We start from the raw sequence: 14,392 nt of genomic DNA, 5'->3' as shown, positions 1-14,392 counted from the left end.
TCCTAGTCTTTTATAAAGCATTCTGGATTTAATTTATTCTTTAAATAAAAGAAGCTCAGTCACCATTATGCAAAGATTTGGTCTATGGCTATATGATTAAGCATGTATTTTCTGGGTCAAAGAGTATCCTTTGGTAAGAGTCCCAGATTGATTATGCCTTGAAAAATGTCTTCATTTTCCCATCTTGGTACCTAGTTTTAACTTGGCCTTTTTTTTTTTTCTGCCTTCAGTATGCTTATCTTTAATCTAGCAGCCTCCTCCTTGCCATTGTTTTTGGAAAGCCAAGTAACTAAACGGGTCAGAAACGCATGCACGCTTAAGAGGCTAAGAGTGAAACCCTGAAGCTCTCCCCTGTTGGTAAACTGCAGGAAATTTGGGACAGCTCCCTGTGCCCTCAAAAAAGGCCTTGTAAGACTCAATTTTTGATATGTTGCTTTGTCAGAAAAGTGATTTCTGGATACATGTTATTTTCACCAACTTTCCAAATACTTTGCCTCTCCTTAGAAAGGGCTAGGATGACAAGTGAGAAAATGGATGGAAAAGCACTTTCAACAAGCATGAGCTGTGAAATAGTATTTTTTAGCCCAGGTATGTATAAAGAAACACACACAGATGGCTAAATTGAATCAACCCCAATGTTTTATTTAATTTAGTTTTTAAAAGGCAGTGGTTAAGCACATTATCTATGTGTGTGTGTATATGTGTGAGTGTGAGAGTGTGTCACACTCACACATATACATAAAAGGAAACCAAACCCTTTCAGCTTTAGCCCCTGATCAAGCTAGGCCCATTGTCTATTGCATGACTGCATTTCTACTTCTTCATCTGACCAATTCTAACAGTAAAAATAAACAGCATCAATCAGTTTAATAGTAACGATCCGTGTTTCTTTCTTTTTAAATAAATAAAGTTACCATTAAACTGATCACATATGTAGAAAGGGAGCACACACACACAAGCACACACATTGATCCCCCTTTAAAACATGGCATGTAAATGACTGTTATGTACAAATGGGTACTGCTGACCCCACTCCCAGCAGAGGCCACCAAAGCACACCCATTACCTAGGGCGCCCCATCATCTCTGCTGGGCTAGTGGATGTGTCTGTTCTTGGCACCCCAAGCTGACCTCAGAATGCACACTCCCGGTGCAATGATGCAGATGGCGGTCCAGTTCTACGGTACTAGTGTTCAGGAACGTAAGGGAATAATAAATAGGCATATGTAGCTGCCTGGAGCTAAACCATCATTTAGAACTCCTTCTAGGGAGTAATATATTCTGAAGTTGTAGCTACACGACATACAAACTTTTAGAGTGTAATTAAATTTGTAAGTCTGGGGCTCTGTGTGTGCTTGTGTGTGTGTTTCCATACTTCTATAAAACTGAAATGAAGAGTGGGACCAGGTTCACAGAGCAGCCGCTTGGCTTCCGTTCAGTCTGGACCTAAGGAATCCCTTGCCTCAGCCCTTATTTGCCAGCTCTTTCTGCTCTCACATGCCTCTGGCTGCTGGAGAGACTCAGGAGGGGTTGCTCACACAAGTGAGGAAGGACATGGCTGTATCTTCGGCTAGGAATCTTGGCAACCAGGACTGCCAGACATGCCCAGGGCTGCTTTACAGAAGAAGTCCTTCGTTCCATCCTAATGAAATGGAATTACTGTTTCTGCTTCTAGCCCCTATAACTCTGCCTAACTGCAGCTCTGTATGAATGCCTCAATATCGCAGAAAACACAAGATCACCTCTTAAATATGCTGGATTCTCAATGAGTAAACCAGTTAACGTGTTTCTAGCCAAAGCAAGGGCATAAATGTTTTAGAGAAAAGATTCTCCTGGAGCTACAGAGAAAGGATGCCAATAAAAGCAATATTGAAAGTTGAGCAGGTGGCGCTTTTAGTCTGTGTCAGAGCTGGTTTCTTCGATGACAGAGTACTGGCTGAGTGCTTCTTCCAAGGGCGTTATTGTCCCGTCAGGTTTCAGTCCCATTGGTTTAAGCAACTCCTCTCTGGAAAAAGAGATAAAAGAGAGAGAAAAAAAGTATTCACCAGCATCACACACACACCCCCTCCCCCGCCCAAATCCACATCCTTTTAAAAGGAAAAGTCTTTTAAAACCAAAGTATTTTCTCTAAAGCTCTCTCCTGTGTAATAGGAAAGATGAAAGGGGCATAGAAAGAAAAAGAGGAAGATAAAAGACTTCATTCACACAGGCCAAACCTACTAAGCCAATTAAAAAGTATGAAAAGTCAAGGTCTAAATGGGCTCAGGACAAGGAGCAGGTCTCTTCTGTTTTGCATAATATATATATTTTTTCCTTTTGTGGATTCGTTTTGTTTCTGTTAAGTCCAAGCTGCCAAAATTTCACCTGCCCTGGACATCGATGGCTGATTTGGCAACTATCTATTTCATCCAATGGTTAAGTCTATCAGATTTGATTTTGCTTCTACAATCTCTAGTGATACATAAGGCTTGTTGATTCATTTCCAATCAGTCGGCCTTCCCCAACTTTTCTTTCCTTTTCTCTTTCCTTCTCCTTTTTGTTTAAAACACCATTGCTTTTGTTTGTAGCAGTTTAATTATGGGATTGACAGCCATTTTAATCTCTTCAAAGCTCCCCAACTGCCTCTTTTCAGTTAATCCAATTATATCTACTCCACAAGTTACAGCCTCATCTAAAGATGATTAATTATTGATTAAGCCAATCAGAAAGCATTAGGAAAGATTTATTTAATCTCTTCACAGGCCTTTATTTATTACATGGAGATTGTGGTGAATGTTCCTGTTAAATTGCTAACTCCATTCCTCCTTGTACCCCAAAAGGTCAGAAGTGTACATAAGAGGGTCCTTACAGAGGCTCAGTAGCTGCTTAAAGTTATTTCTCACAGAGTGGGCACCACTCCCCGCAAACATGATGGCGCAGCTGTGATGCTGGTGAGATGAGGAGTGAAGGGAAATGACATTTCCTTCCTGCTGCCAGAGGCTAGCACAGACAAGGACTTTCTCCAGGGAAGGCAGGAAGGGGCAGCCACCTCAACTATGTGCTGTTAGACACATCAAAACCTGGGCTATGTGAAGACAGCTCAGTGATCATTGGTTAAGCCAACAGAAGCCTAAGCAAGCAGCTCAGGGTACCACCAGAAGACAACTTCCAAGAGTCTGAAAGTCCAAATGTCTATTTGGAAAATTTGAATGGCTGACTGGCGAAAAGCTGAGACTCTTGAATGTTAGGAAGTAGAAAATGTGTTTCCTGATTAAGAAAAGGGACCAGAATCATAAAGTCTAAAGCTAGAAGGAAGGGACCTCAGAGATCATCTAGTCCAACCCCCTTCTGTAGTAAAGGAGACTAAGTGACTTACCCAAGGTCATTAACCTAGTGGCAGGGCTGGAGCTGGAACACAGCTCTCCTGAATCCCAGCCATACCTGCCCTAACTAACTGCACTGGAGGTGCACGCCTGAGTTCATCTGCTTGATATCTGCTTAATAGCTAGGTGACAGGATGCGTGTATTGTACTGGGCAGGAAAGCAAGACTAGGTGCAGCCACTGCCCTTGATGAGTGGGCAAAACAAACACATGGAAAAGGACTCAGAACCTAAGGGGGATGTGCTGAGAGAATGACCAACAGAGCACTATGGTGGCCCCCAGACCGAGGCCTGATCAAACTGTCAGGGCAAGGTGGGGAAGGCTACACAGGCCCAGGGCACATCATGCTTCAGGCCACAGACGCAGCGTCAAAAAGAGTTCTGCACAGTCCCATTGCCGGCGGTTTAGGAGGGCCTCCTTTGACTGCATCAGTTCATCTTTTCTTTCCCATGGTTGGGGAGTGGACAGGCTCAGGGAGGTAGTGGCAGGAGGTAAGGGTGATTTGGGATGTAAAAGTCAAATGTTTCAAATGCCAAAGTAAGGAGCTCAAGAATTTATCCTGTAAAGAAAATCAAACAGGGTTGTTGCCTTTGGTTAGCAGAGTGGTAGACAACACTGGACTAGGTGGGAGAGAGACTAGGAGCTCATTCTAACAGTATACGAGAGAGGAGACAGAGCTGGACTGTGGCTGAGGTTGTGGGAAGAAAATTCAGTATGTCTGAGGCAGATCTGATGGCTCAGTGGAAGGGAAAGACACGTGGTAATGTCCCTGCCGCTCGAGTGCAGATGACCAAGGGGATGTGAAGCCAGACACAAGTTATGGAGAGGACTTGGGGGGGAGATGCTGGTAACTTTCAATATGAAGAGCTCGAGTTGTCATTATGACAACTAGGTAGAAATGTTCAGTGGAGAGTTAGAAGCAACCTGTTTCCATTAAAAACTTCTCTCTAGCATGGATACACATTACCCTGATATAGTTTACAATATGCATATTCCTAGTTTTCATTGATTGTGCTGAGTCTTCTTGATGCATTCTAAAAATGGATGCAAAAGAGAACGAGGTTAACCTGCTGGGAATAAAATACTGAGGGACAAGATCTTGATCTCAAGGTGTGGTGGTGCATACTTGTAATCACAGTACTAAAGAGATGGGCAGGAGGATTGAGAGTTTGAGGCCAGTGGGACTCTGTCTCTCAAAACAAACAAACAGCAAAAAAGAAAAAAAAAGATTCTAGGGTTCAGAGGGGTTGGTGCAATTAGGGTGGGCGGGGTGGGGTGGGGCTGCAGATGAGGGAGAGGCAGAAATAGGACTGGCAGGTGGGGTTAGAGGAGTTCTACCAAGGACAGTGATGAACTGCTGGGTGGACATGCCGTTATCTGCCAGATCAACTGATTACAGCTGCTGCATCTCTTTGGTAATAGGATAATTCTGGGGCTAGCCACCAATTCATATGCTGTATCTAGCACTTCCTCATCTAAACCCAGGAGTACTGTTTTAAAATTAAGTCTACTGGCTCTATCCCTATTCTGTAGTCAATTATACCTTGGGGGAAAAAAAAGAATATCATCGTTTTATAGCAAAATTGTGGGAATTCATTTATAGAATAAAGGGCTTGATATTTTGATTTTCACCTGTGAACTATTCTTCTCAAGTTCTTTTCCCTCCTCGTGCTTTTTTTTTTTTTTTTTTAAATCATCCTCTATTACAATGGATGCTCCAAAGGAATGAATTCTTTTTTTTCCACCTGTCTCCATACCAGGTTTGGGTATATTGGCATTTCTGAAGGAAAGGCATCAGTGAAAACTGGCCTCATAATCATGCATCCATGCAAATAAATTAAGGCAGCAATGTGATGTCAGGAGAAGCAGAACAAAAAGATCTGGAGTCAAGAAGTCTCCATTCCTGACTCTTCCACTTACCAGCTCTGTGTTCTTGGGCAAGTCTCTGAGCCTCATTTCCCCATCTGTGAAATGGGGATCATGATAATACTAGGTTTACCTACGTCTTGGTGATAAAGTAAGAAAGGGCAGTTTGATGGTAGTAATGACAGTAATAATAATGTAGATCAAAGAGTTCCATGAATTGTATAGGATTCAAGTGTTCATTATTATAATGTAGTGCAGCGAAAAAGCACGTATCAGTTTGGGTTCTAATTTGAAATCTACCAATCTCTGCCCTAAGACCTTGAGTGCTCTGACCTCTGGCTTCCTTATGTGTAGAATCAGGGCAGGAATACTCACCTTACTAAGTGGGGTCATATAAAGGACATGAGACATCTGCAGTGTGGTGTAATGGCTGGGAGATAGCTGGGACCCACAACTGCATTACTATTCCGTATGCGCTTAGAGAAGGCTTCTCACAGCTAGTTAGGAATAAGTGGCAAAGAATATGCAGAGAAAAATAAAAGACAAGGTCCCTGTCCTCAAGAAGCTTTTAGTCAGTTCAGAAGATAGAACATATACACATACACACACATTAAACAATACTGAAGGAATTACAGAACAGCAGATCAACAAGCTTGAGATGATTAATAGGCAGAGCCCTGCTTTCCCTAAACTTGACGGTTCATTGATCTACTTTTACCACACCTGAAATTTGTTTAAAGGATATTTCCTGTCCTGTTTGGTAACAGGAGAGGATCATTTACTGACCTTGGACTGTTCTCTATGGATCCCAGGTTTATTTCGCATACTCCCCATACTAACTCTTTTGATTTTCCTAATTAGCAGCCAACACATCCCCAAATGAAATCTTTGATACACAGACTCAACTCCCACTGCTTTATCATCTGTTTGAATCTAGAACAGCAAGATGGGGACAGAACACCAAAGCAACGTTCCTTCTTCAGTCACATGGGCTCTGCACATGTAGGAGGGACACAGGAGACAGGGACGCTGACTACAGGCTCCTTGCAGGAGGTGGACCTGGGGCCAGATTGTAATGGTAGTGATGGACATGGGCTCACGGGAAGCAAAGCATCCCAGAAGCAGAATTAGTCAAGCAGAGGCACAGAAGCAAAAGTTAGTAGGGTGCAGGGATTAGCAAGCAGGCTGGCATGGCTGAGGAAAAGGAAAAAGAAAGCTCAAAAGAGATAAGAGGTACAAAAGAGGTTCTGAATGGAGACCTTAAATCTGAGGCTGAGGAATCCAGATTTGAGTATGAAGGTATTTTTGCCTTCTAGTTCGAAAGCCCCTCCTCCCATTCCATTTAAGAATATTATTAAAAATAAATGTCCCTACAACGTTTGAAAGCTATGAAACAATACTGCTGCTATATGAGCAATATGTCCTATACTTTAAATATTCAATTTTTGTATACCTGTATGTCTAGCACAGTGCCTCAGACAAGAGAGGTTAAGCATTTGTGAGCTAATTATATTTGCTATCATCTTCCATATTCACAGAGAACAAGCACATCTCTTATGAAATCCTAATAGCTGTGAACAAGCCATTAAGATAAGTCTGTGGGTAAAAGATCTTTTCTCAACAGGCATAGGAGTTAACATTTCAGAGGAGATTTTGAATGATATTTTCCAGGGACTTGTTTTCTACCAGACTGTGAGCAGCTGAGAGCAGAGTCCAGGTCTTATCTCTTATCTGGCTGTAACCTGCCAGTCTCACGTAGAGGAAGGACAGAGCACATAGTAGGTGTACTATACATGTTCAGTGAAAGAATACAGTACGTGGGTTGTGGCACAAATGGAGAACGTAGAGAGCCATTTGTCAGGATTCGTCCTATTATTCTGACTCTTAATTATTGTCCTTGAGGAGTCAACGTCATCTGACAGTTCTAATGGTCCAGCAGAAGTCAGGCTTTCTCCATACTCAAATTCCCAGCCCTTAACTGATACAGACCTGACTTTGTATGTATAGGACATTAAGGGATCTAGATCGCAGCCTCAGATATTCTACGAAATTGCTATATGTCCTTGGACAAGTCATTTTGCCTCTTTTGGCTATAAAACGAAGGGTTGGACAAGATGATCCCAAACTTTCTATATTAATTTTAAGAGTCTATTCTAAGCCTTTGTTTCTAAATCAAGATACTCTAAACCCAAGAGTCGAATGTAGCATCCAACTTGTCACTGACACACTCAGACCACATAACCTTTCTGCAATCTACCAGCAGATGATTAACATGATTACATAGGTAAATCAAAGCAATGGCAAGTGTTACACAGAGGGACACAGATTCAATCATGGCCCACAACAGACAGGCCATTTTATAAAGAATTAACTTTTGATGCTCAATTTATGGCGGTCCTATCTAAAAAAGATGGCTAGGTGTCATATCTATGAATATCATGGTAAAATGGAAATACTATATATTAAAATGTATATCAGGATTAAGATATTCACATTGCAATGACTCCTTCATACTTACCTTCAATGCTATACACAGGCCTTAACATAAGTTAAGACTGCCCTCGTTATCATCAAAAAGTACAGTGATGTCTACTGGATAAAGAGCCCATTCTAGGCACTGTGACAGTATCATGGCGGGCTTCTCATCTGATCAGGCATCTGGCCAGGGAAGAGATAAGCCTCCAAGAACGTTCAACTGGAACGAAACATCATTTAGAAATTTGATCTTACTAAACGATAAGGAACCATAATCTCTAAGGGCTTGGCCAGACAAGAGGACACAGATAAAGCACGTCCAAGAAAGGAAACCCTATTTTGCCCCAGTCTAACCCTTGGGATGGTTAATGGAAAAAAACAAACAAACAAAGAACAAAACAAAAAACAACTTTCTTAAAGATCTAGGGATGGGACAATATGGGATTTAGACATATTTAATTTTTTCTGTTCTGCTTTTTTCTTTCTTTCCCCAGATATATTTTAACGTTTTCCTGAGTCACCATTTTTCCTGTAAGTATGGTACTCTGGGATGCCTGGGCTTATATGACTTCTCAGAACCTTAGAGCAGTCACACTTTTTAGGGCTTCTGTCCTATGTGACTCTTTCCCCACAAATGACAGTGCAGTATTGGGGCTCAAATACTAACATACCCAATTGCACATTATAGAGTAGGTCAGAGATGTGTATAAAACACCTTACTTGACCTGGAAGCAAGAGACTACTCGTGCTCACAGCACATGTGTTTGTGCAGGACAAACAAAGCATTCAATTCAAGTGTACTTGTTGAAAAACAGGACATAATTAAGCAGTTGGTAAAATGCATTCTTGTTTCCCACTTGCAGATCTCCCAAGAGTCCCTTCGAATTTACCTATACGAGTTTCAGCTTCCCGCTTGACACTTAGCTTGATAACGACTCAAAAATCATTCCCTTGTTTTCAAGGGCTCTTCTTTCTTGTCTGCTCTGTGTACTACAGGGCAGTATTGACACATGGAATTAATGACAGGGTCTGTAATGAAACAACAGTCATGCAAACACCAGTCTGCTCTTTTGATAAAACAGCATTCTAGAGACCTACCTATTCACCTCCCTCTAATTGAGTACTGCATAACAGTTCCGATCCTTTTATGTAACATATTTTGTTCTGTGGTCAGAAGAGAAGAAAAAAGGGGGAACCTATGAAGCACTGCTTCCTTCAATCACCGCTGATTAATTCTCTGTTTTTAATGAGGGTGGCTGCTATTTAGGCAGGTTCTATTACATACTTGTTTTGTGACTTTTGTACAATGTCTAACAAAACCCAAGACAGGATAATTGGGAACCATTTCTTTGGTGCAGGGATTCTTGCTCTTAATGTAAGGTTGGCTTGGAAAAAAGAACCATGAGGTTTTAAATTAGCCATTTCATATTTAATTTCTTTTTGCATCTGAAAGATGTGATGAGAAATTAGTATATAAATAAAGCATTTTAATTAACATAGACCTTTTCCAAAAAATGTCTGCTAGAATAGAGACTGTGATAGCCCAGAGAAAGCAGCTCCAGTGTCTTGGCTACAATTCCAAGTCTAGGAGGATACCACTGGAAGATTCATAATCCACTGAAGTACCCCGAATTTCCCAACAACTTCTGATATCCTCCTATAGTATACATAGTATACTATATAGTAAACATTTTGTTTTTTTCATGGACATTATATAATCTTTGGGACTAACAGGTTCAATAAGATACTGTGAAAGTATCTTTAGGGTTTGAACCCTGTTCTTCATCTTGAATCTAATGGCTTCCTGGTTATCCTAACCTTTCACCAAGCCACTAACTCGGCCAGGAGGATTACGGTAGCTTTTCCATGGCGAATTTGAGGTCTTTATGCCCCATCATTTAAAATGGTTCTTAATCTTTCCTCTGTGCTCAACATTGCATTTTGGGATTGATTATAATTAGGAATGTAAAATATGCCATGCAAAATTTCATTCTGAAGACAAATGCTTGTGGAGTGTTGCCCATATCACTATGCCAGTGCACTCCGTAGAAGCGGTTGAGAAGTGTCTCAGGAGAAAGCCTTTTTAAAGTTATGTTTTTATTGATGTGATTAAACAGATGAAGACACTGATTTTTCTTTCTTTTTAAAACAACCAAAAAGTTCTGTATTAACAGAACCATAGAAACTTGACCAGTTTCCTTCATAACAAGATGGTTTTTAAGAAATATGCTATTTACTTAGCAGTTGGCCTGATGTTTGATATGGAATAAAAAGTGGGGATACGTGATACATATCTTCTCTAAATCTTAATTCGCTTTTAAGGTAAATAGGTTTACTATTATCTCTAGTGCGTTCTATTTATTTTAAAATTAGGAGTCTTATTTAAAAATACTTTGAATGATAAACTTTTGAGAGCTGTTGGTAATTTTACAAAATAGCATAATATCTGCACTTGTAAATTTTGAACTGTGTCCTAGTGCTATTAACTACATGCCTGACTTTGGGATAGTCATTTAATGTTTGGGAAGTTTACTCCTTAAAATACCTTTTATCCTATTAAATTCATAGGGCTATTCTTAATCATTGAAGACATGGAAACACTTTTTTACATTTTATATTAGTCTATTATTCTCATTTATGTTAGAAGACTTCATGCAAAGCTTAAAAATTTGCTATCTATCTCATGTTATAAAAATGGTTAAGAAAATATAGAGAAAGAGATTAGGGGTAGTACTGGAAGAACACAATTTAGTTTTCTCCTAAGTTGATAGTGTTCTTTATTATTTTTTTGTAATTTACTGATAGAGTTTTCTACCATCCAAAGTAACAAAATCAATATTGAGATCTGATCTGCATGCCAATGGACACTGTTGAATAAAGTAGTAAAAACAGAAGTTCTCTGCCTTTCCCAATCAAGAAGATTAGAGTTAAAGGAAGAAGGTATCGTAAAACAGCCAATAGCCAGTGGAGAATACAATGATTTCATGTTTCTCTCATGGTCAAAGCACCTTTCAGATAAAGCTCAAAGTGACTATTACTTCAATAGAGAATCCAAAGGTAGCATGACAGTGTACTCAGGTGTCTATCCATGGTCCTCTATAAGTAAAGACACACTATACCCAACTAATCCTCTCCTGCCTCTAGAAGGGACTATTAAGCTGAGTCCAAGCACAGTTAACTGAATTTCCAAGCAACCTTTCAGCGCATGTTGTTGTAATAGCAATATAATGCAAGCCATGATGTAAGCCATATGTGTATGTATATTAAATGTTCTAGTAGCCATACAGAAAATGAACAGCTAAAATTAATTTTAATGGTATATTTTATTTAATCTGTATGTAAAAATATTTCAACAGGCATTCCATACTAAACAATTAATGAGATAGTTTATATTCTATCTGGTACTAATCTTTGAAACTTGGTGAGTGTTTAGTTTATATTCTATCTGGTACTAATCTTTGAAACTTGGTGAGTATTTTAGACTTGGAAGATATCCCAATTCAGATTCAACACATTTCCAATACTTAAGGATCATATATGGCTAGTGGTTATCAAAAAGGCAGTGCAGATCTAAAGGTCCCCCCCCCCCCCATGGAAGCTATTAATTTCTTCACACTGTCATACCTACAATAGATCTTACAATGCTTTAAAAATTGGATCATGTTTGTAAAATATACCTGAAAAACATTTCCTCACAAACCTAGGTTTTGTTATCAGTTCCTTTTAGTTAAGAGTAAAACCCTTATTTCAAAGTCATAAGCCACTTTTAAAATGATCGTTGGATTAAAAGGACCTATTCTTGTTTTTGATGCCTGCATTTATTAAGGAAGTCATGTCCCAAATATCATTATGGATGAAATAAATCACAACTATTGGCCAGGGAGTAGATGAGAGAAGGGGAAAAGAACAATTATTATTTACATTCATACGTAGATTTTTTTTTTTTTTTTGGGTCCGGTTGTGGGGCCTGAATTCTGGGCCTGGGTGCTGTCCCTCAGCTCTTCAGCTCAAGGCTAGTGCTCTACCACTTGAGCCACAGCGCCACTTCTGGCTTTTTTCTTTTTCCTTATGTGGTGGCTGGGGAATGGAACCCAGGGCCTCATGCATTGCAAGGCAAGCGCTCTACCACTGAGCCACCTTCCCAACCCCATACGTAGATTTTTGATGGCAGAAATGTGCCTTGCTGAAACAGTGATGGAATAAGGGTGGGGTAGAGAAGACCAATCAATTCTGATTTCTAAGGAAGTCAAAACAAAACCAGGCTTGCAATATGACTTCACTTGGTTAGTTTAAGCTGTAGTCACCAGTGCCTTCTCCCCTGTTCTGGAGGAGGCCATCCTAGCTGGGAGTTGTGTAGCTCAGGCAAATGCGACTGTAATAAGCACACTGCCATTTCTCAACAGCATAAAATCCCAATTCTAATATCTCTTTCTGTATCTCTTTTGGCTGTACTGGAGTTTGAACTCAGGGCCTCAGGTTTACTACGTAAGCTCTCTACTCCATGAGTTATGCTCTTAGCATTTAGCCATTTTTCAGATAGGGTCTCTCCTTTGTTCAGGAATGGCCTGTGATTGTGATCCTCTATCTCTGCCTCCCAGGTAGTTGGGATTACATCTGGTTATTCGTATCTCTTGCTTGACTTTAGGGGCCTTTTATTCTCTCTGTGGCGGAAGGATGTGAACTCAGGGCTTTGTGGTTGCTATCTATGCAAGGCATTCCACCACTTGAGCCATCCCTCCAGCCTTTTTTGCTTTATTTTTAAAAACAGAATTTTATTGTTATTATTAAGGTATTATACAGAGGGTTTGCTGCTTCATATGTCAGGTAAAGAGTACATATCTTTTTGGACAATGTCACTCCTTCCTTTGCTTTCTGCTTTAGTTATTTTTCAAGGAAGTCTCATGTTTTTGCCCAGGGCTGGCCTCAGACTAGGATCCTCCTACTTACAGCCTCTTGCATAGTTGGTATAATGGGCATGTATCATTACACCTGGCTTATAGACTGAAATAAGATCTTTCTTACTTTTTGCTTGGGCTGGCTTTGAACCATGATCTTCCCCATATTTCCATCTCCCAAGTAGCAGGGAGAGCAAGTATGGAACCACTGCACCCAGAATAGAGGCTCCTCTTTTTTCCCCAAGTTAGAATAGGAGAGACCAAGGTAGAGGACAGGAAAATGTCATCCCTTTTCTAGTTCTACTCTTACATTACAAATGTCATATGAAGTTTTTTGTGATCCTATACCTCAGGCCTTAATGCTTGGTTTGATAAGTATTATAGTTATTATTTAAGAAATCATATACTCAAATATTTAAATTATCCAGCTATGGCCCAAAGTACCTTATAGAATTCCTTTTTATCCTTGAACTTTATGAAGTCTGTCCAAGAAATTGAACTTACAAAGTATACTTCAACGTTTTAAACCGCACAGGCTCTTTTATGGAGCAAAAAGCCTCTGACCTTTGAATCTGGAGGTCAGCTGTTTTCATTACTTCATCCTCCCACATTATTTCATCTAGGAGAACCACAGGGTATGAGGCTGTGCTAGAGAGACATGATGAGATGTACAGGGTTCCAATGGCTCTCCAGCGCTACAGACCTCCAAGTGCATTATCAATTCCAATATAAGGGGCATAAAACACCTGTCACAAATACAATTTTTATACTGAAAAATACTTCATTGTTTAGAATATTATTAAGTCTATTTTCAGTGAGAAGAAAGTATCTGAAAACTATCTTTCACAGTCTTTACAAACCTAGTGTATATAAAGCTGTTAAACTACTTGGGACAATAGCAGCAGGAAGGCAAACTTTGGTAGTGATTAGCACCTATACCCTACACCAGGCACAGTAACAGTACTTGGCATGACCAACCTTAGTTGTCACTTTGGTAAGTGCTTTGGCACGGGCCACTGGTGCGGGTCCTTCACATCTGCCCTCCTACGGATGGAAAAGAGGAAGGGTCTAGTGTCCATTTGTTGGTCACATCACCTCCAACCCTATCCTTTACTTGCCTGCCTTTCAGTTCAGGTGTGGGACAAACTGCTTTCATTTTCGAGAAAGGAAGCTAACCAGACAAAACTACAGTATATTCTTAGCACAATAAAGACTTAGTTGAGTGCAGAACTTACTAGAGTGACAGCTGAGGGAACTAGTAAACAGTACAATGCTGAGAGGACGATTAGGTAGTGTTCTGGCAAACACTATTAACAGACAGACAGAGGAACACAGTAGACAGAGCAAAGGCCTTGAGTTATGGAAAATGAAGATCCTAGTCTCACTTTATAAACTCTCAGATGGAAATGGATTATCCTTAGACATTAGCTTGGAATGTTTTAGGAAATTTTTTGTCCTTGCTTTTTTCACTGATAAATCAGGTAATGGATCATTATTCTCAAACTGAGTTTTTTGGTTGTTTTTTTTTTTTTTTTGGAAGAAAGATACAGTATGTGAATATCAAAGATTAGTTGACAAGATTAAATTTCCCTCTACTGTAATGGACCATAATTTTTCCATTTTTCTATTAAATATCTTGTAAACCTCAAGGGTCAGCAGAAACTGTACTATCCTCTCTGAACCTGAATCATCTAGACAGCATTAGCTGCTCCTTTTCCTGGGTACACAGAGATCACCATAGACTTCAATTTTTATCATCATGGCCTTTCTTTGTGTTCTAGAATAGATCACAGCCA

At 40.0% G+C, this 14,392-nt stretch overlaps 1 protein-coding gene across 3 annotated transcripts in view; it reads right to left on the bottom strand.

Moving 5' to 3' along the window:
• Positions 1–221: 221 nt before the first annotated feature.
• Ric8b (RIC8 guanine nucleotide exchange factor B) overlaps positions 222–14,392 on the bottom strand; it is a 104,973-nt gene continuing 90,802 nt past the window's right edge. For 2 of the 3 annotated variants that reach the window (XM_042693246.1, XM_042693248.1), the window contains one exon: positions 222–2,004. In XM_042693246.1, coding sequence (XP_042549180.1) covers positions 1,893–2,004 — 112 coding nt within the window. In that variant the 3' untranslated portion in view covers positions 222–1,892. Of the gene's footprint in view, positions 2,005–7,744; positions 7,922–8,591; positions 8,731–14,392 lie in introns of all 3 variants that reach the window. The other variant, XR_006149518.1, reaches the window with a different exon arrangement.

Source organism: Dipodomys spectabilis, unplaced genomic scaffold (genome assembly GCF_019054845.1).
Source record: "Dipodomys spectabilis isolate Male_0828 unplaced genomic scaffold, ASM1905484v1 ptg000163l, whole genome shotgun sequence".
Taxonomy (NCBI): Eukaryota; Metazoa; Chordata; class Mammalia; order Rodentia; family Heteromyidae; genus Dipodomys; species Dipodomys spectabilis.
The sequence above is the reverse complement of the archived record's forward strand: the minus strand, read 5'-3'. Positions and strand labels throughout refer to the sequence as shown.